Source organism: Psittacula echo (assembly GCF_963264785.1).
Source record: "Psittacula echo genome assembly, chromosome: 34".
Lineage (NCBI taxonomy): Eukaryota > Metazoa > Chordata > Aves > Psittaciformes > Psittacidae > Psittacula > Psittacula echo.
The window spans coordinates 207510-229273 of NC_137769.1; the positions used below are offsets into that span (position 1 = coordinate 207510).

The window sequence follows — 21764 nt, forward strand, 5'->3', positions numbered from 1 at the left end:
GGGTATGGATGCTATAGGGGGGGTTTGGATGCTATGGGGTGTGTGGATGCTATAAGGGGGGTATGGATGCTATAGGGGAGTATGGATGCTATAAGGGGTGTATGGATGCTATAAGGGGGGTATGGATGCTATAGGGGGGGTTTGGATGCTATGGGGGGTGTGGATGCTATAAGGGGAGTATGGATGCTATAAGGGGGTATGGATGCTATAGGGGGGGTTTGGATGCTATGGGGGGTATGGATGCTATAGGGGGGGTTTGGATGCTATGGGGGGTGTGGATGCTATGGGGGGTATGGATGCTATAGGGGGGGTATGGATGCTATGGGGGGGGTATGGATGCTATAGGGCCGCCCTATAGCCCCCCCCCATCCCGTTATCCCTTACCTTGAAGCCGACGTCCCCCCTCTTGCAGCAGAGGCAGGTGAGGAGGAGGAGGATGAAGGCCACCAGCCCCGAGCAGGAGATGAGCACCACGGCATAGGGGGGGGGCAGCCCCCCCCGCCCCATTGGGATGCTCCCTATGGGGGGGTATAAACACGTTATGGGGGGGGTTATGGGAGGGACCATTAAGGATGGAGGGGGGGGGTTTGGGTACCAAGGGGACAATGGGGATGGGGATGGAGGGGGGGGGTCCGGACTCACCTCGGGCCGGGGGGGGCCCCAAAGCGCCGTGGGGCCCGAGCGAGGCCATGGCAGAGGCGGGGGGGCCCGGGCGCCGCATCCCGGCCCCCCAATGGGGTTTAATGGAGGGCGGGGGGAGGCGCGGCCGGTTCCATTACGGAAAGGGGGGGGCACGGGACGGGACGGGCACACAATGGAGGTGACGGAGGGGGGGTCCGGGGGGGTGGATAGGGCCGAGGAGCCGCTGTGGCGATGGTGCGGGATCGCTGCGGCCCCCCCGACATCCCCCCCCCCCCCCCGCCGATGCCGCCTCCCGGCCCCGCCCCGGGGAGCGCGGGCGCTGATTGGTGGAGGGAGGTGGCCGTCAGGGAGGGGCGGGGCGAGGGATGCAGGCGGTTGCCATGGAGACGGGGCTGGGTACCAGGGGTGTGGAGGAGATGGGGGACGGGGGGGACAGACGGGAGATGTATGGACACGGATGGACACGTATGGACACGTATGGAGATGTATGGACATGCATGGACACGGATGGACACACATGGACACGGATGGATGCACATGGAGACATATGGACATGTATGGACATGTATAGGCACATAAGGATACATATAGACATACATAGGCACGTATAGACACATATGGATACGTATGTATGGACACATATGGACATACATGGACACATATAGATACACACGGAGACATATGGACCCGTATGGACACATATGGACATACATGGACACATATAGATACACACGGAGACATATGGACCCGTATGGACACATATGGACATACATGGACACGTATGGACACATATAGACACTTACAGACATATATGGATACATACGGACACATATGGACATACATGGACATGTATGGGCACATATGGACATACATGGACACATGTGGGTACATATGGACATACACGGACACATGGACACACATAGACATGCATGGACACTCACCGACACATATGGACACCCATGGACATACATGGACACATAGACACATATGGACATACACGGACATACATGGACACGTATGGGCACACATGGACACACACATGTCACACCTGGTGACATACACGTACATGCACGTGGCACATGTGGCCATGCAGGGGACACGTGGACACACACATGAACACGCATGCGCACACACGATGTCACACGTGTGCACACACATGTACATACATGTTCACACGTGACCGCTCATAAGCCCCCCTCCCCCCACAAGGGGGCGCTGTCTCCGCCCGCCCAGAGCGGCCTCTCCCCATCTCTGTGCTCGCCGTCCTCGCAGGCCGTCACGCACGGAACGTGCGCTCCCATTGGCTGAGCTAAGCGAGGGGGCGGGGCTATCCCCGCCAGCCTATATAAAGGGCGCAGGGGACGCCGCCTGCCTCTTTCTGCTGTCGCTGCGGAGCCGAGGTGAGGCAGGGCCCGGCCGGGGCGGGACCGGAACCGGAACTAGAACCGGGGCTGGAACCGGGACCAGGCCCGCGGGAGGCGGAACCGGAGCCGGGGCGGCGGCGGCGGCAGGGCCCAGGCCGCGGCCTATGGAGCGGAGACGGGGGGGGTGTGGGGGGGGAAAACCAGCGGGGCGCGCTCTACGCATGCGCAAGGGACGGAAGACGCGCCTCATTGGCGGAGGGCGGCCCCACGCACGCGCAGAGAGGGGCGGGACGGTCCAACACGTGTCTTGGGGGGGGGTGTCAGCCAATGGTATAACCCAGTGGGGGGGTCCCACTCAATGGTATTGACCCAATGGGGGATCCCTCTCAATGGTATTGACCCAATGGGGGGATCCGTCTCAATGCTATGACCCAATGTGGGGGATCCCTCTCAATGGTATTGACCCAATGGGGGGGTCCCTCTCAATGGAATGACCCAATGGGGGGATCCCTCTCAATGCTATGACCCAATGGGGGGATCCCTCTCAATGGTATTGACCCAATGGGGGGGTCCCTCTCAATGGAATGACCCAATGGGGGGATCCCTCTCAATGGAATGACCCAATGGGGGATCCCTCTCAATGGAATGACCCAATGGGGGATCCCTCTCAATGGTATTGACCCAATGGGGGGATTCCTCTCAATGGTATTGACCCAATGGGGGGATCCCTCTCAATGCTATGACCCAATGGGGGGATGCCTCTCAATGGTATTGACCCAATGGGGGGGTCCCTCTCAATGCTATGACCCAATGGGGGGATCCCTCTCAATGCTATGACCCAATGGGGGGATCCCTCTCAATGCTATGACCCAATGGGGGGATCCCTCTCAATGGAATGACCCAATGGGGGGGTCCCTCTCAATGGAATGACCCAGTGGGGGGGTCCCATTGCAGCCCCCCCCCACGATGCCGGTCGCCCGGAGCTGGGTTTGCCGGAAAACCTACGTGACCCCGCGGAGACCCTTTGAGAAATCCCGCTTGGATCAGGAGCTGAAGCTCATCGGTGAGGGGGGAATGTGGGATCCAGGACCCCCCTTGGAACCCCCCCTTCTCCTTCCCATTCCCTCCTTTTCCTTCCTGTTCCTTCCTTTTTCTCCTTATTCCCTCCCTTTCCTTCCTTTTTCTCCTTCTCGTTCTCTTTCCTTTTCCTTCGTATTCTTCCCTTTCCTATTTCCTCCTTTCCCTTCCTATTCCCTCCCCTTTCCTTCCTATTCCCACTTCCTGTTCCCTTCACTTTCCCCATCCCTTCCCATTCCCTCCCATTCTTTTTCCTTCTTATTCCTTTGTTTTCCTTCCTTTTCTCTCCCTTTCTTTCCCAATTTCTCCTTCCCACTCCCCTTCCCTGTTATCCCATCCCTATTATCACTTCCCCATTATTCTGTTATCTTATTACGCCATCGCCATTATCCCATTACCCCATCCCCATTCCCCATCCCCATTATTGCATTATCCCATTCCCCTTCCCCATCCCCGTTATCGCATTACCCCATTCCCCATCCCCATTACCCCATTCCCCATTCCCCATTACCCCATGCCGATGCTCCCATGCCGATGCTCCCATGCCGATGCTCCCATGCCGATGCTCCCATGCCGATGCTCCCGTGCCGATGCTCCCATCCCGATGCTCCCATCCCGATGCTCCCATGCCGATGCTCCCATCCTGATGCTCCCATCCTGATGCTCCCATGCCGATGCTCCCTTCCCGATGCTCCCCTCCCGATGCTCCCGTGCCGATGCTCCCATCCCGATGCTCCCGTGCCGATGCTCCCATCCCGATGCTCCCCTCCCGATGCTCCCCTCCCGATGCTCCCCTCCCGATGCTCCCGTGCCGATGCTCCCCTCCCGATGCTCCCCTCCCGATGCTCCCCTCCCGATGCTCCCCTCCCGATGCTCCCCTCCCGATGCTCCCATCCCGATGCTCCCCTCCCGATGCTCCCCTCCCGATGCTCCCGTGCCGATGCTCCCATCCCGATGCTCCCGTGCCGATGCTCCCATCCCGATGCTCCCATCCCGATGCTCCCCTCCCGATGCTCCCATCCCGATGCTCCCATCCCGATGCTCCCCTCCCGATGCTCCCCTCCCGATGCTCCCGTGCCGATGCTCCCATCCCGATGCTCCCCTCCCGATGCTCCCCTCCCGATGCTCCCATCCCGATGCTCCCCTCCCGATGCTCCCGTGCCGATGCTCCCATCCCGATGCTCCCGTGCCGATGCTCCCCTCCCGATGCTCCCCTCCCGATGCTCCCCTCCCGATGCTCCCCTCCCGATGCTCCCATCCCGATGCTCCCTTCCCGATGGTCCCATCCCGATGCTCCCATCCCGATGCTCCCATCCCGATGCTCCCATCCCGATGCTCCCGTGCCGATGCTCCCATCCCGATGCTCCCGTGCCGATGCTCCCATCCCGATGCTCCCATCCCGATGCTCCCATCCCGATGGTCCCGTGCCGATGGTCCCGTGCCGATGCTCCCGTGCCGATGGTCCCATCCCGATGCTCCCGTGCCGATGGTCCCATCCCGATGCTCCCATCCCGATGCTCCCATGCCGATGCTCCCTTCCCGATGCTCCCCTCCCGATGCTCCCCTCCCGATGCTCCCCTCCCGATGCTCCCCTCCCGATGCTCCCATCCCGATGCTCCCATCCCGATGCTCCCTTCCCGATGCTCCCGTGCCGATGGTCCCATCCCGATGCTCCCATCCCGATGCTCCCTTCCCGATGCTCCCATCCCGATGCTCCCATCCCGATGCTCCCCTCCCGATGCTCCCTTCCCGATGCTCCCATCCCGATGCTCCCCTCCCGATGCTCCCTTCCCGATGGTCCCGTGCCGATGCTCCCATCCCGATGCTCCCATCCCGATGCTCCCTTCCCGATGCTCCCATCCCGATGCTCCCCTCCCGATGCTCCCTTCCCGATGGTCCCATCCCGATGCTCCCATCCCGATGCTCCCTTCCCGATGGTCCCGTGCCGATGGTCCCGTGCCGATGGTCCCGTGCCGCTCCTTCCCAGGGGAGTACGGGCTGCGGAACAAGCGCGAGGTCTGGCGCGTCAAGTTCACCCTGGCCAAGATCCGCAAAGCCGCCCGCGAGCTGCTCACGCTCGACGAGAAGGATCCGCGCCGCCTCTTCGAGGGTGAGGCCTCCCCTTCCCGACCCCTTCCCGACCCCTTCCCGACCCCTTCCCGATCCCTTCCCGACCCCTTCCCGATCCCTTCCCGATCCCTTCCCGACCCCTTCCTGATCCCTTCCCAACCCCTTCCCAACCCCTTCCCGACCCCTTCCCGACCCCTTCCCGATCCCTTCCTGATCCCTTCCCGACCCCTTCCCGACCCCTTCCCGATCCCTTCCCGACCCCTTCCCGATCCCTTCCCGACCCCTTCCCGACCCCTTCCCGATCCCTTCCCGATCCCTTCCCGACCCCTTCCCGATCCCTTCCCGATCCCTTCCCGACCCCTTCCCGACCCCTTCCCGACCCCTTCCCGATCCCTTCCCGATCCCTTCCCGACCCCTTCCCGACCCCTTCCCGACCCCTTCCCGATCCCTTCCCGACCCCTTCCCGACCCCTTCCCGACCCCTTCCTGACCCCTTCCTGATCCCTTCCCGATCCCTTCCCGATCACTTCCTGACCCCTTCCCGATCCCTTCCCGATCCCTTCCCCATCCCAGCCCCTTCCTGATCCCTTCCTGATCCCTTCCCCATCCCAGCCCCTTCCCGACCCCTTCCCGACCCCAGCCCCTTCCTGATCCCGACCCCTTCCCCATCCCAGCCCCTTCCCCATCCCAGCCCCTTCCCGATCCCGACCCCTTCCCCATCCCAGCCCCTTCCCCATCCCAGCCCCTTCCCGATCCCAGCCCCTTCCCGACCCCAGCCCCTTCCCGATCCCAGCCCCTTCCCGATCCCTTCCTGATCCCAGCCCCTTCCCGGTCCCAGCCCCTTCCCGATCCCAGCCCCTTCCCGATCCCTTCCCGACCCCAGCCCCTTCCCGACCCCTTCCCGGCCCCACTGCCGGTGCCCGTCCCGGCGCAGGGAACGCTCTGCTCCGCCGCCTCGTGCGCATCGGGGTGCTGGACGAGGGCAAGATGAAGCTCGATTACATCCTGGGCCTCAAGATCGAGGACTTCCTGGAGCGCCGCCTCCAGACCCAGGTCTTCAAGCTGGGCCTGGCCAAATCCATCCACCACGCGCGGGTGCTCATCCGCCAGCGCCACATCCGGTGGGTGCCCCCGTTAGGGTTATGGGGTCCCCATTGACACCCCATGGGTGCCCCCGTTAGGGTTATGGGGTCCCCATTGACACCCCATGGGTGCCCCCGTTAGGGTTATGGGGTCCCCATTGACACCCCATGGGTGCCCCCGTTAGGGTCATGGGGTCCCCATTGACACCCAATGGGTGCCCCCGTTAGGGTTATGGGGTCCCCATTGACACCCCATGGGTGCCCCCGTTAGGGTTATGGGGTCCCCATTGACACCCGATGGGTGCCCCCGTTAGGGTTATGGGGTCCCCATTGACACCCGATGGGTGCCCCCGTTAGGGTTATGGGGTCCCCATTGACACCCGATGGGTGCCCCCGTTAGGGTTATGGGGTCCCCATTGACACCCCATGGGTGCCCCCGTTAGGGTTATGGGGTCCCCATTGACACCCGATGGGTGCCCCCGTTAGGGTTATGGGGTCCTCATTGACACCCGATGGGTGCCCCCGTTAGGGTTATGGGGTCCCCATTGACACCCCATGGGTGCCCCCGTTAGGGTTATGGGGTCCCCATTGACACCCCATGGGTGCCCCCGTTAGGGTTATGGGGTCCCCATTGACACCCCATGGGTGCCCCTGTTAGGGTTATGGGGTCCCCATTGACACCCCATGGGTGCCCCCGTTAGGGTTATGGGGTCCCCATTGACACCCGATGGGTGCCCCCGTTAGGGTTATGGGGTCCCCATTGACACCCCATGGGTGCCCCCGTTAGGGTTATGGGGTCCCCATTGACACCCCATGGGTGCCCCCGTTAGGGTTATGGGGTCCCCATTGACACCCCATGGGTGCCCCCGTTAGGGTTATGGGGTCCCCATTGACACCCCATGGGTGCCCCCGTTAGGGTTATGGGGTCCCCATTGACACCCCATGGGTGCCCCCGTTAGGGTTATGGGGTCCCCATTGACACCCCATGGGTGCCCCCGTTAGGGTTATGGGGTCCCCATTGACACCCCATGGGTGCCCCCGTTAGGGTTATGGGGTCCCCATTGACACCCCATGGGTGCCCCCGTTAGGGTTATGGGGTCCCCATTGACACCCCATGGGTGCCCCCGTTAGGGTTATGGGGTCCCCATTGACACCCCATGGGTACCCGCTTAGCACCCAGTGGGTGCCCACATTAACACCCAGTGGGTGCCCCCTTAGCATCAAGTGGGGTCCCCCCTTTTGTGTTACGGGGTCCCCCATTGATACCCAATGGGGATCTGCTTTTGAGTTATGGGGGTCTCTCTTTAAGGATTATGAGGGTCCCCCATTGAGGGTTATGGGGTCCTCCTAAGGGTTATTGGGGTTCCCCATTGATGGTTATGGGGTCCCCCTAAGGGTTATTGGGGTTCCCCATTGAGGGTTATGGGGTACCCCCTAAGGGTTATTGGGGTTCCCCATTGATGGTTATGGGGTCCCCCTAAGGGTTATTGGGGTTCCCCATTGAGGGTTATGGGGTCCCCCTAAGGGTTATTGGGGTTCCCCATTGATGGTTATGGGGTCCCCCTAAGGGTTATTGGGGTTCCCCATTGAGGGTTATGGGGTACCCCCTAAGGGTTATTGGGGTTCCCCATTGATGGTTATGGGGTCCCCCTAAGGGTTATTGGGGTTCCCCATTGATGGTTATGGGGTCCCCCTAAGGGTTATTGGGGTTCCCCATTGAGGGTTATGGGGTACCCCCTAAGGGTTATTGGGGTTCCCCATTGAGGGTTATGGGGTCCCCCTAAGGGTTATTGGGGTTCCCCATTGAGGGTTATGGGGTACCCCCTAAGGGTTATTGGGGTTCCCCATTGAGGGTTATGGGGTCCCCCTAAGGGTTATTGGGGTTCCCCATTGATGGTTATGGGGTCCCCCTAAGGGTTATTGGGGTTCCCCATTGATGGTTATGGGCTCCCACTCTTTCTTCCCCCCCTTCCCCATTGGGCTGCTCCCTTATCCCTCCCCCCGTTATCAATGGTTCATCCCTTTCTCTACCCTTCGCCCCCCCCCCGGCGCCATCAATGGTACCTCCCAGTGCGCCCTTAGCGCCCAGCGGCCTGTTCCATTCCACTACCTTGCACGGGGGCGGGGGTGTGTGTTTTTATTCCCCGGTTTTGGGCGTTTTTAAACCGCGTTTTTTGGGGTGCAGACCCCCCCCCCGTTAACCGGACACCCCCCCCGGTAGGGTCCGTAAGCAGGTGGTGAACATCCCCTCGTTCGTGGTGCGTTTGGACTCGCAGAAACACATCGACTTCTCCCTGCGCTCCCCCTATGGCGGCGGCCGGCCCGGCCGCGTCAAGCGCAAGAACGCCAAGAAGGGGCAGGGCGGGGCCGGCGCGGGAGAGGACGAGGAGGAGGATTAGGCCACGCCCCCTTGGCTGTGGCCACGCCCCCTTGGCCCCGCCCACCCCTCCCGGCGCAGGGGGAGGTGAGCGGCGTTTGGGGCGGTTTAAGGTGGATTTGGGGGGGGGGGGAATTGGGGCTTTTGGGGGCATTTTAGGGGGAATTGGGGAGGTTTGGGGCAGTTTAGGGGGAAATTGGGGTGTTTTGGGGGGAGTTGGGGCATTTTGGGGCATTTTTAGGTGTTTTGGGGAGAATTGAAGTGTTCCGGGGGTGAAAATGGGGCGTTTTGGGGGGAAACGAGGTGTTTTGAGAGGTTTTAGGGGGGAATTGGGGCGGTTTTGGGGGGAATTGGGTTGGGGGGGCACTGATCTGGGGCCCCCCATGATGGCAGCACTGGGCGCTGACCCCCCTGATGACGCCTGTGCCTCCCCCCAGGGCCATTGACCCCGGGGGGGGTCTGAGGGGGCCCAAGGGAGGGTTTTGGGGGGAGGTCATTGGGGCCTTTTGGGGGGGTCCCCATTAATGCACCCCCCCCCCTTTATGTCCACAGGTCCCAGCTCCTGCAATGGGGGGGGTGATGACAATAAATGGATTCATCCCATTGCTGTCTGTTGTGATTGGGGGGGGTCTCCAATACTGGGGGGAAACCCCCAATTTTAAGGGGTTTGGGGGGGTCCAGACCCCATTTTGGGGTCAAAATCCCGTATTTTGGGTGGTTGGGGGCGGGGTCCGAGCCTCCTGCGGTGGGGGAGGGCACATAGAACGTTGGACTTGCCGCACTCAATATGGCGGCGCCCAGTGGCCGGACGTTGTGCGTCAATATGGCTGCGCCCATAGGCTGGATGTTGTACGTCAATATGGCGGCGCCCATGAGCCGGACTCTGTACGTCAAGTATGGGGGAGCCCATTGGAAAGACTCCACGTCAATATGGCGGCTCCCATACGCCGGGCGCTGTAGGTCAATATGGCGGCGCCCATTGGCCGGACTCTGTACGTTAAGTATGGCGGCGCCCACGGGGCGGAAGCTGCGCGTCACTCGTGGCGGCGCCGACCAATAGCGGCGCAGATCCGGGGCGGAAGCGGGCGGTGGCACCGCCCCTCGGGCTGTTGGCGGGAGAACTCGGCGCCGAGAGGTGAGGGGGGAGCCCGTGGGGCCCCATTGCGCCCCATAGGGCCCCATAGACACCCCATTGCGCCCCATAGAGCCCCATAGGGCCCTATAGACACCCCATAGGGCCCCATAGACACCCCATAGCCCCTCTTTGCACCCCTAATGTCCTATAGCCCCCCATAAACGCACATCCCGCCCCATAGGCCCCATAGCACTCCATTGCCCTCATTGCGACCCGTAGTGACCCATAGACACCCCACTAAGCCCCATAGCATCCACATCCCGACCCATAGCGCCCCATAGAGACCCAGTGCACCTCCCTTCCGCCCTATAGAACCCCATAGCCCCCTATAGCGCCCTATTGCCCTGTAGCACCCATAGAACCCCATAGGCTCCCCATTGCACCCCATAGACCCCCAGAGAGCCCCATAGGCCTCCATAGGAACCCCATAGACCGCCATAGCCCCCATAGCCCCCATAGCCCCCCATAGGCCCCCATAGCCCCATAGGCCCCCATAGCCCCCATAGCCCCCCATAGGCCCCCATAGCCCCCATAGCCCCCATAGCCCCATAGCCCCCATAGCCCCCATAGCCCCCCATAGCCCCCATAGCCCCCATAGCCCCCATAGCCCCCCATAGCCCCCCATAGCCCCCCATAGCCCCCATAGCCCCCCATAGCCCCCATAGCCCCCATAGGCCCATAGCCCCCCATAGCCCCCCATAGCCCCCATAGCCCCCCATAGCCCCCATAGCCCCCATAGCCCCCCATAGGCCCCCATAGCCCCATAGGCCCCCATAGCCCCCATAGCCCCATAGGCCCCCATAGCCCCCATAGCCCCCATAGCCCCATAGCCCCCATAGCCCCCCATAGCCCCCATAGGCCCCCATAGCCCCCCATAGCCCCCATAGCCCCCATAGCCCCCCATAGCCCCCCATAGCCCCCATAGCCCCCATAGCCCCCCATAGCCCCCATAGGCCCATAGCCCCATAGCCCCATAGCCCCCCATAGCCCCCATAGCCCCCCATAGCCCCCCATAGCCCCCATAGCCCCCATAGCCCCCCATAGCCCCCATAGCCCCCATAGGCCCATAGCCCCATAGCCCCCATAGCCCCCCATAGCCCCCATAGCCCCCATAGCCCCCCATAGCCCCCATAGCCCCCATAGGCCCATAGCCCCATAGCCCCCATAGCCCCCCATAGCCCCCATAGCCCCCCATAGCCCCCATAGCCCCCATAGCCCCCCATAGCCCCCCATAGCCCCCATAGCCCCCCATAGCCCCCATAGCCCCCATAGCCCCCCATAGCCCCCATAGCCCCCCATAGCCCCCATAGCCCCATAGCCCCCATAGCCCCCATAGCCCCCATAGCCCCCCATAGCCCCCATAGGCCCCCATAGCCCCATAGCCCCCACAGCCCCCATAGCCCCCATAGCCCCCATAGCCCCCATAGCCCCCATAGCCCCCATAGCCCCCCATAGCCCCCATAGCCCCCATAGCCCCCATAGCCCCATAGCCCCCATAGCCCCATAGCCCCCATAGCCCCCATAGCCCCCATAGCCCCCATAGCCCCATAGCCCCCATAGCCCCCCATAGCCCCCCATAGCCCCCATAGCCCCCCATAGCCCCCATAGCCCCCATAGCCCCCCATAGCCCCCATAGCCCCCATAGCCCCCATAGCCCCATAGCCCCCATAGCCCCCATAGCCCCCCATAGCCCCCATAGGCCCCCATAGCCCCCATAGGCCCCCATTGTCCCCCCGCAGATGGACGCGAAGCGGCCGCTGCCCCCGGGGGCCCCCCCACGGCCCAAGCGGCTGCGGGGGGAGCCCGAGGGCGCCCCCTCGCGGTTCGAGGAGGAGCTGGCGGAGCTGGAGCGGAGCGAGGCCGAGGCGGGGGGGCAGGAGGAGCCCCCCCCCCAGAGCGAGAGCCGGGACCCGGGTGAGGGCATGGGGGCAATGGGGGCTCTATGGGGCCCTATGGGGTCTGTGGGCTCTATGGGCTCTATGGGGTCTGTGGGGACTGGGGGGCTCTATGGGCTCTATGGGCTCTATGGGGCTCTATGGGCTCTATGGGCTCTATGGGGACTGGGGGGCTCTATGGGCTCTATGGGCTCTATGGGGCTCTATGGGGCTCTATGGGCTCTATGGGGACTGGGGGGCTCTATGGGCTCTATGGGCTCTATGGGCTCTATGGGGACTGGGGGGCTCTATGGGCTCTATGGGATCTATGGGGCTCTATGGGTTCTATGGGGTCTGTGGGCTCTATGGGGTCTATGGGATCTATGGGGACTGGGGGGCTCTATGGTCTCTATGGGCTCTATGGGGCTCTATGGGTTCTATGGGGTCTGTGGGCTCTATGGGGTCTATGGGGTCTATGGGGACTGGGGGGCTCTATGGTCTCTATGGGCTCTATGGGGTCTGTGGGGTCTATGGGTCTCTATGGTCTCTATGGGGTCTATGGGGCTCTATGGGCTCTATGGGCTCTATGGGGTCTATGGGGCTCTATGGTCTCTATGGTGTCTATGGGGCTCTATGGGCTCTATGGGGTCTATGGGGTCTATGAGGGTCTATGGGGTCTATGGGCTCTATGGGGCTCTATGGGGTCTATGGGCTCTATGGGGGTCTATGGGGCTCTATGGGCTCTATGGGGGTCTATGGGGCTCTATGGGGTCTATGGGGTCTATGGGCTCTATCAGCTCTATGGGCTCTATGGGGCTCTATGGGGTCTATGAGGCTCTATGGGCTCTGTGGGGTCTATGGGGTTCTATGGGTTTTTATGGTCTTTATAGGTTCCTATAGATTTATATGATCTCTATAGATCCCTATAGATCTCTATAGGTTGCTATGGGTCTCTATGGTCTCTATAGGTCTCTATAGGTCTCTATGGTCTCTGTAGGTCCTTATAGGTCTCTATGGTCTCTGTAGGTCCCTATAGGTCTCTATGGTCTCTGTAGGTCCTTATAGGTCTCTATGGTCTCTATAGGTCCCTATAGGTCTCTATGGTCTCTGTAGGTCCTTATAGGTCTCTATGGTCTCTGTAGGTCCCTATAGGTCTCTATGGTCTCTGTAGGTCCCTATAGGTCTCTATGGTCTCTGTAGGTCCCTATAGGTCTCTATGGTCTCTGTAGGTCCCTATAGGTCTCTATGGTCTCTGTAGGTCCCTATCGGTCTCTATGGTCTCTGTAGGTCCCTATAGGTCTCTATGGTCTCTGTAGGTCCCTATAGGTCTCTATGGTCTTTGTAGGTCCCTATAGGTCTCTATGGTCTCTGTAGGTCCCTATAGGTCTCTATGGTCTCTGTAGGTCCCTATAGGTCTCTATGGTCTCTGTAGGTCCCTATAGGTCTCTATGGTCTCTATAGGTCCCTATAGGTCTCTATGGTCTCTGTAGGTCCCTATAGGTCTCTATGGTCTCTATAGGTCCCTATAGGTCTCTATGGTCTCTATAGGTCCCTATAGGTCTCTATGGGTCTCTCCCCACAGGCAGCCTGTTTGTGGGGGATGTGAACCCCAAGTGGCGGCGCCCGCCCCCCCCCGCGACGCCCCCGGACCCCCTCTGCTTCCTGCAGCTCGACATCGACCACTACGTGGGTCAGCACCTATGGGCCCTAGAGCACCCATTGACCCCATAGCACCCACTGATAGCCATTGGCACCGCCATAGCACACATTGACACCCATTGACACCCATTGACACCCCCATAGCACACATTGACACCCATTGACACCTCCATAGCACACATTGACACCCATTGACACCCCCATAGCACACATTGACACCCATTGACCCTATAGCACCCATTGACAGCCATTGGCACCCCCATAGCACCCATTGACACCCCCATAGCACACATTGACACCCATTGACACCCCCATAGCACACATTGACACCCATTGACCCTATAGCACCCATTGACAGCCATTGGCACCCCCATAGCACCCATTGACAGCCACTGACACCCATTGACCCTATAGCACCCATTGACAGCCATAGCACCCATTGACACCCCCATGGCACCCATTGACACCCACTGACCCTATAGCACCCATTGACACCCCCATAGCACACATTGACACTCATTGACACCCATTGACCCCAGAGCCCCCATTCCCCCCACAGCACCCCTTGACACCCATTGACCCCATAGAACCCATTCACCCCACAGCACCCCTTGACACCCATTGACCCCATAGAACCCATTCACCCCACAGCACCCCTTGACACCCATTAACCCCATGGAACCCATTCACCCCACAGCACCCCTTGACACCCATTGACCCCCATAGAACCCATTCACCCCACAGCGCCCATTGACACCCATTAACCCCATAGAACCCATTCACCCCACAGCACCCCTTGACACCCATTGACCCCCATAGAACCCATTCACTCCACAGCACCCATTGACACCCATTAACCCCATGGAACCCATTCACCCCACAGCACCCCTTGACACCCATTAACCCCATGGAACCCATTCACCCCACAGCACCCCTTGACACCCATTAACCCCATAGAACCCATTCACCCCACAGCACCCCTTGACACCCATTGACCCCATAGAACCCATTCACCCCACAGCGCCCATTGACACCCATTAACCCCATGGAACCCATTCACCCCACAGCACCCCTTGACACCCATTAAACCCATAGAACCCATTCACCCCACAGCGCCCCTTGACACCCATTAACCCCATGGAACCCATTCACCCCACAGCACCCCTTGACACCCATTGACCCCCATAGAACCCATTCACCCCACAGCGCCCATTGACACCCATTAACCCCATAGAACCCATTCACCCCACAGCGCCCATTGACACCCATTAACCCCATGGAACCCATTCACCCCACAGCACCCCTTGACACCCATTAACCCCATAGAACCCATTCACCCCACAGCACCCCTTGACACCCATTGACCCCCATAGAACCCATTCACCCCACAGCACCCCTTGACACCCATTGACCCCATGGAACCCATTCACCCCACAGCGCCCATTGACACCCATTGACCCCATGGAACCCATTCACCCCACAGCACCCCTTGACACCCATTAACCCCATAGAACCCATTCACCCCACAGCACCCCTTGACACCCATTGACCCCATAGAACCCATTCACCCCACAGCGCCCATTGACACCCATTGACCCCATGGAACCCATTCACCCCACAGCACCCCTTGACACCCATTAACCCCATAGAACCCATTCACCCCACAGTGCCCATTGACACCCATTGACCCCATGGAACCCATTCACCCCACAGCACCCCTTGACACCCATTAACCCCATAGAACCCATTCACCCCACAGCACCCATTGACACCCATTGACCCCCATAGAACCCATTCACCCCACAGCACCCATTGACACCCATTAACCCCATAGAACCCATTCACCCCACAGCACCCATTGACACCCATTGACCCCATAGAACCCATTCACCCCACAGCGCCCATTGACACCCATTAACCCCATGGAACCCATTCACCCCACAGCACCCCTTGACACCCATTAACCCCATGGAACCCATTCACCCCACAGCACCCCTTGACACCCATTAACCCCATGGAACCCATTCACCCCACAGCACCCCTTGACACCCATTGACCCCATAGAACCCATTCACCCCACAGCGCCCATTGACACCCATTAACCCCATGGAACCCATTCACCCCACAGCACCCCTTGACACCCATTGACCCCATGGAACCCATTCACCCCACAGCACCCATTGACACCCATTAACCCCATGGAACCCATTCACCCCACAGCACCCCTTGACACCCATTAACCCCATAGAACCCATTCACCCCACAGCACCCCTTGACACCCATTGACCCCCATAGAACCCATTCACCCCACAGCGCCCATTGACACCCATTAACCCCATGGAACCCATTCACCCCACAGCACCCATTGACACCCATTGACCCCATAGAACCCATTCACCCCACAGCGCCCATTGACACCCATTAACCCCATGGAACCCATTCACCCCACAGCACCCCTTGACACCCATTAACCCCATGGAACCCATTCACCCCACAGCACCCATTGACACCCATTGACCCCATGGAACCCATTCACCCCACAGCACCCATTGACACCCATTAACCCCATGGAACCCATTCACCCCACAGCACCCATTGACACCCATTAACCCCATGGAACCCATTCACCCCACAGCACCCCTTGACACCCATTAACCCCATGGAACCCATTCACCCCACAGCGCCCATTGACACCCATTGACCCCAGAGCCCCCATTCCCCCCACAGCACCCATGGGTGCCCAGCCCCATCTCTTTCCCTCTCCCCCCCCCAGGGTCCCCAGTGCCGGGGATGCCGGGGGCCCCCCGTGGGCCCGTCCCCATCCTGCGCCTCTTTGGGGTCACGGCGGGGGGGAACAGCGTCTGCCTGCACCTGCACGGCTTCGCCCCCTACTTCTATGTGCTGGGACCCACAGGTGAGCAAGGGGGGGGGCACCCCAGCCTCCCAACCCCCCCCCAACACCCCCATTCCGTCAGCAGCGTGCGGGGATTCTCCACTGGCTCGTATAGGGTTGTGCGCCGAGTGGCGTGAGTGCATTCGGTGCCCCCCCCCCCCATATAGGTTAATGGGGTGCAGGGGCCCCCCCCATGGGTTTATGGGGTGCAGGGACCCCCCCTCCTTGACCCCCCCCCCCCCGCCCTTATGTCAGGAGTGGGGGTGCAGCACTTGGAGGACCTGAGGCGGGAGCTGGACTCGGCGCTGCTGCGGGAGCTGAGGGGCAACAAGGAAGGATTGAACCAGGCGGTGCTGGGGCTGGAGCTCTGCTATAAGCAAAGTGAGTGGCACCCCCCCAGCACCCCAAAACCACCCCCCCAGCACCCCAAAACCACCCCCCGGTACCCCAAAACCACCCCCCGGTACCCCAAAACCACCCCCCGGTACCCCAACACCCCCCCCCCATTCAATCGCTATGTGGGGATTCTCTAGTGGCTCGTATGAGGGTTGTGCTGGGGCGATGCTGCCCCCCCTTAAGCAGCCCTAGGGGGGTGCTGGGGTGATGCTGAACCCCCGCTTCCCCCCCCAGGCCTCTTGGGGTACCAGGGGGGGCAGCGCAGCCCCTTTGTGCGGGTGACGCTGGCGCTGCCCCGCTTGGTGCCCCCGGCCCGGCGCCTGCTGGAGCAGGGCCTGCGCTGGGGGGGGCTCGGGGTGCACCCGGCGGCGCCCTTTGAGAGCAACATCGACTTCGAGATCAGGTACCCGGGGCCGGGCCCTGCACCCCGCGCGCCCTGCCCGCAGCCCATCCCCAGGGAGCCCATCCCATCCCCACGGAGCCCATCCCATCCCCACGGACCCCATCCCATCCCCAGGGAGCCCATCCCATCCCCATGGAGCCCATCCCATCCCCACGGAGCCCATCCCATCCCCAGGGAGCCCATCCCATCCCCATGGAGCCCATCCCATCCCCAGGGAGCCCATCCCATCCCCACGGAGCCCATCCCATCCCCATGGACCCCATCCCATCCCCAGGGAGCCCATCCCATCCCCATGGAGCCCATCCCATCCCCAGGGAGCCCATCCCATCCCCATGGAGCCCATCCCATCCCCATGGAGCCCATCCCATCCCCAGGGAGCCCATCCCATCCCCACGGAGCCCATCCCATCCCCACGGAGCCCATCCCATCCCCACGGAGCCCATCCCATCCCCATGGAGCCCATCCCATCCCCAGGGAGCCCATCCCATCCCCACGGAGCCCATCCCATCCCCACGGAGCCCATCCCATCCCCACGGAGCCCATCCCATCCCCATGGAGCCCATCCCATCCCCACGGAGCCCATCCCATCCCCAGGGAGCCCATCCCATCCCCATGGAGCCCATCCCATCCCCACGGAGCCCATCCCATCCCCAGGGAGCCCATCCCATCCCCACGGAGCCCATCCCATCCCCAGGGAGCCCATCCCATCCCCATGGAGCCCATCCCATCCCCACGGAGCCCATCCCATCCCCAGGGAGCCCATCCCATCCCCATGGAGCCCATCCCATCCCCATGGAGCCCATCCCATCCCCACGGAGCCCATCCCATCCCCACGGAGCCCATCCCATCCCCAGGGAGCCCATCCCATCCCCATAGAGCCCATCCCATCCCCACGGAGCCCATCCCATCCCCAGGGAGCCCATCCCATCCCCATGGAGCCCATCCCATCCCCAGGGAGCCCATCCCATCCCCAGGGAGCCCATCCCATCCCCATGGAGCCCATCCCATCCCCAGGGAGCCCATCCCATCCCCACGGAGCCCATCCCATCCCCACGGAGCCCATCCCATCCCCATGGAGCCCATCCCATCCCCATGGAGCCCATCCCATCCCCAGGGAGCCCATCCCATCCCCATGGAGCCCATCCCATCCCCACGGAGCCCATCCCATCCCCATGGAGCCCATCCCATCCCCAGGGAGCCCATCCCATCCCCAGGGAGCCCATCCCATCCCCATGGAGCCCATCCCCATCTCCCTGTATCCCATCTCCCTGTACCCCATCTCCCTGTACCCCATCTCCCTGTATCCCATCTCCCTGTATCCCATCTCCCTGTACCCCGTCTCCCTGTACCCCGTCTCCCTGTACCCCGTCTCCCTGTATCCCATCTCCCTGTATCCCATCTCCCTGTATCCCCATCTCCCTGTATCCCATCTCCCTGTATCCCATCTCCCTGTATCCCATCTCCCTGTACCCCGTCTCCCTGTACCCCGTCTCCCTGTACCCCGTCTCCCTGTATCCCATCTCCCTGTATCCCATCTCCCTGTATCCCCATCTCCCTGTATCCCATCTCCCTGTATCCCATCTCCCTGTATCCCATCTCCCTGTATCCCCATCTCCCTGTATCCCATCTCCCTGTACCCCATCTCCCTGTATCCCATCTCCCTGTATCCCATCTCCCTGTACCCCGTCTCCCTGTACCCCGTCTCCCTGTACCCCGTCTCCCTGTATCCCATCTCCCTGTATCCCATCTCCCTGTATCCCCATCTCCCTGTATCCCATCTCCCTGTATCCCATCTCCCTGTATCCCATCTCCCTGTATCCCATCTCCCTGTACCCATCTCCCTGTACCCCATCTCCCTGTATCCCATCTCCCTGTATCCCATCTCCCTGTATCCCCATCTCCCTGTATCCCATCTCCCTGTATCCCATCTCCCTGTATCCCCATCTCCCTGTATCCCCATCTCCCTGTATCCCATCTCCCTGTATCCCCATCTCCCTGTATCCCATCTCCCTGTATCCCCATCTCCCTGTACCCCATCTCCCTGTACCCCATCTCCCTGTATCCCATCTCCCTGTATCCCCATCTCCCTGTATCCCCATCTCCCTGTATCCCCATCTCCCTGTACCCCATCTCCCTGTATCCCATCTCCCTGTATCCCCATCTCCCTGTATCCCATCTCCCTGTATCCCCATCTCCCTGTATCCCATCTCCCTGTATCCCATCTCCCTGTATCCCATCTCCCTGTATCCCATCTCCCTGTATCCCATCTCCCTGTATCCCATCTCCCTGTATCCCATCTCCCTGTATCCCATCTCCCTGTATCCCATCTCCCTGTACCCATCTCCCTGTACCCCATCTCCCTGTATCCCATCTCCCTGTATCCCATCTCCCTGTATCCCATCTCCCTGTATCCCCATCTCCCTGTATCCCCATCTCCCTGTATCCCATCTCCCTGTATCCCATCTCCCTGTATCCCATCTCCCTGTACCCCGTCTCCCTGTATCCCGTCTCCCTGTATCCCATCTCCCTGTATCCCATCTCCCTGTACCCCATCTCCCTGTATCCCCCATCTCCCTGTATCCCGTCTCCCTGTATCCCATCTCCTGTATCCCATCTCCCTGTATCCCATCTCCCTGTATCCCATCTCCCTGTACCCCATCTCCCTGTACCCCATCTCCCTGTATCCCCATCTCCCTGTATCCCGTCTCCTGTATCCCATCTCCCTGTATCCCATCTCCCTGTACCCCATCTCCCTGTACCCCATCTCCCTGTATCCCCATCTCCCTGTATCCCGTCTCCCTGTACCCCATCTCCCTGTATCCCATCTCCCTGTATCCCATCTCCCTGTATCCCATCTCCCTGTATCCCCATCTCCCTGTATCCCCCATCTCCCTGTATCCCATCTCCCTGTATCCCATCTCCCTGTATCCCCATCTCCCTGTATCCCATCTCCCTGTATCCCATCTCCCTGTATCCCCATCTCCTGTATCCCCATCTCCCTGTATCCCATCTCCCTGTATCCCCATCTCCCTGTATCCCATCTCCCTGTATCCCATCTCCCTGTACCCCATCTCCCTGTATCCCATCTCCCTGTATCCCCATCTCCCTGTATCCCATCTCCCTGTATCCCCCATCTCCCTGTATCCCATCTCCCTGTATCCCATCTCCCTGTATCCCGTCCTCCCGCCAGGTTCATGGTTGACTCCGGCCTCGTTGGGCTGCTCCTGGGTGGAGGTGCCCTCGGGGCAGTTCCGGATGCGGGGCCCCCCCCCCGGGGTCCCCCCCATGTCCCGGTGCCAGCTGGAGGCGGACGCGGGCTGGGGGGGGCTCCGGTGCCACCCCCCGAGGGCTATGGGTTGGGGCTGCCCCCCTGCGCATCCTCAGCGTGGACATCGAGTGCGCGGGGCGCAAGGGTGAGCGGGGCAAGGGGGCAAGGGGGCAATGGGGGCAAGGGAGGCAATGGGGGGCAATGGGGGCAATGGGGCAAGGGGGGCAAGGGGGGGCAATGGGGCAAGGGGGGCAATGGGGGCAATGGGGCAATGGGGGCAATGGGGCAATGGGGGGCAATGGGGGCAGGGGGGCAATGGGGGCAATGGGGGCAAGGGGGCAAGGGGGCAAGGGGGCAATGGGACAAGGGGGGCAATGGGGGCAATGGGGGGCAAGGGGGGCAATGGGGGCAATGGGGGCAAGGGGGGCAATGGGGCAATGGGGGCAATGGGGGCAATGGGGGCAATGGGGGCAATGGGGGCAATGGGGGGCAAGGGGGCAAGGGGGGCAATGGGGCAAGGGGGCAAGGGGGGGCAATGGGGGGCAATGGGGGCAATGGGGCAAGGGGGCAATGGGGGCAAGGGGGGCAAGGGGGCAATGGGGGCAATGGGGTGCAATGGGGTCAATGGGGCAATGGGGGCAATGGGGGGCAATGGGGGCAATGGGGCAATGGGGCAATGGGGGGGAATGGGGCAATGGGACAATGGGGGGCAGTTGGGCAATGGGACAATGGGGGCAATGGGGGGCAATGGGGGCAATGGGGCAATGGGGCAATGGGGGCAAGGGGGGCAATGGGGGGCAATGGGGGCAAGGGGGCAATGGGGGGCAATGGGGCAATGAGGGTCAATGGGGCATGGGGGCATGGGGGCATGGGGTCCAATGGGGCAATGGGGGCAATGGGGGCAATGGGGGCAATGGGGCAATGGCAATGGGGGGAATGGGGCAATGGGACAATGGGGGCAATGGGGCAATGGGACAATGGGGGCAATGGGGGGCAAATGGGGGCAATGGGGCAATGGGGCAATGGGGGGGAATGGGGGAACGGGGACATGGGATACCATTGGGTGCCATTGGAATGCGATAGGGTACCTTTGGGTACCATTGGGATGCCATTGGGATGCATTGGATGCCATTGGGTTCCATTGGGATGCCATTGGGTACCACTGGATGCCATTGGGATACATTGGATGCCATTGGGGTACATTGGGTGCAATTGGGATGCCGTTGGATGCCATTGGGATGTATTGGATGCCATTGAGATACATTGGATGCCATTGGGTACCATTGGGATGCCATTGGGTTCCATTGGGATGCCATTGGGTAGCATTGGGATGCCATTGGGTTCCATTGGGATGCCATTGGGTACCACTGGATGCTATTGGGTTCCATTGTATGCCATTGGGGTACATTGGGTGCAATTGGGATGCCGTTGGATGCCATTGGGATGCATTGGATGCCATTGGGTACCATTGGGATGCCATTTGGGTACTACTGGATGCTATTGGGTACCATTGGATGCCATTGGG

The 21764-nt window shown here is 61.3% G+C and overlaps 2 protein-coding genes across 3 annotated transcripts; both read left to right on the plus strand.

Moving 5' to 3' along the window:
• Positions 1–2028: 2028 nt before the first annotated feature.
• On the plus strand, positions 2029–9212 carry RPS9 (ribosomal protein S9). Of its 2 annotated transcripts, none has more exons than XM_080636472.1 (6): positions 2029–2042; positions 2961–3069; positions 5071–5193; positions 6087–6273; positions 8456–8698; positions 9164–9212. In XM_080636472.1, the coding sequence occupies exons 2-5, from the start codon at positions 2973–2975 to the stop codon at positions 8631–8633; spliced, it is 585 nt and encodes a 194-aa protein (XP_080492598.1). In that variant the 5' UTR covers positions 2029–2042; positions 2961–2972; the 3' UTR covers positions 8634–8698; positions 9164–9212. The 2 variants fall into 2 exon arrangements, with proteins under 2 accessions (XP_080492598.1, XP_080492599.1); XM_080636473.1 differs by lacking the exon at positions 2029–2042 and adding an exon at positions 2053–2190.
• A 415-nt stretch (positions 9213–9627) lies between these two features.
• Positions 9628–20384, plus strand: LOC308231283 (DNA polymerase delta catalytic subunit-like; the record flags this gene model as incomplete). Its single annotated transcript, XM_080636471.1, has 7 exons — positions 9628–9746; positions 11486–11660; positions 13203–13310; positions 16053–16193; positions 16428–16553; positions 16803–16971; positions 20162–20384. Coding segments are annotated over exons 2-7 (942 nt in total), but the record flags the coding sequence as incomplete, so codon positions are not given.
• Positions 20385–21764: the final 1380 nt, after the last annotated feature.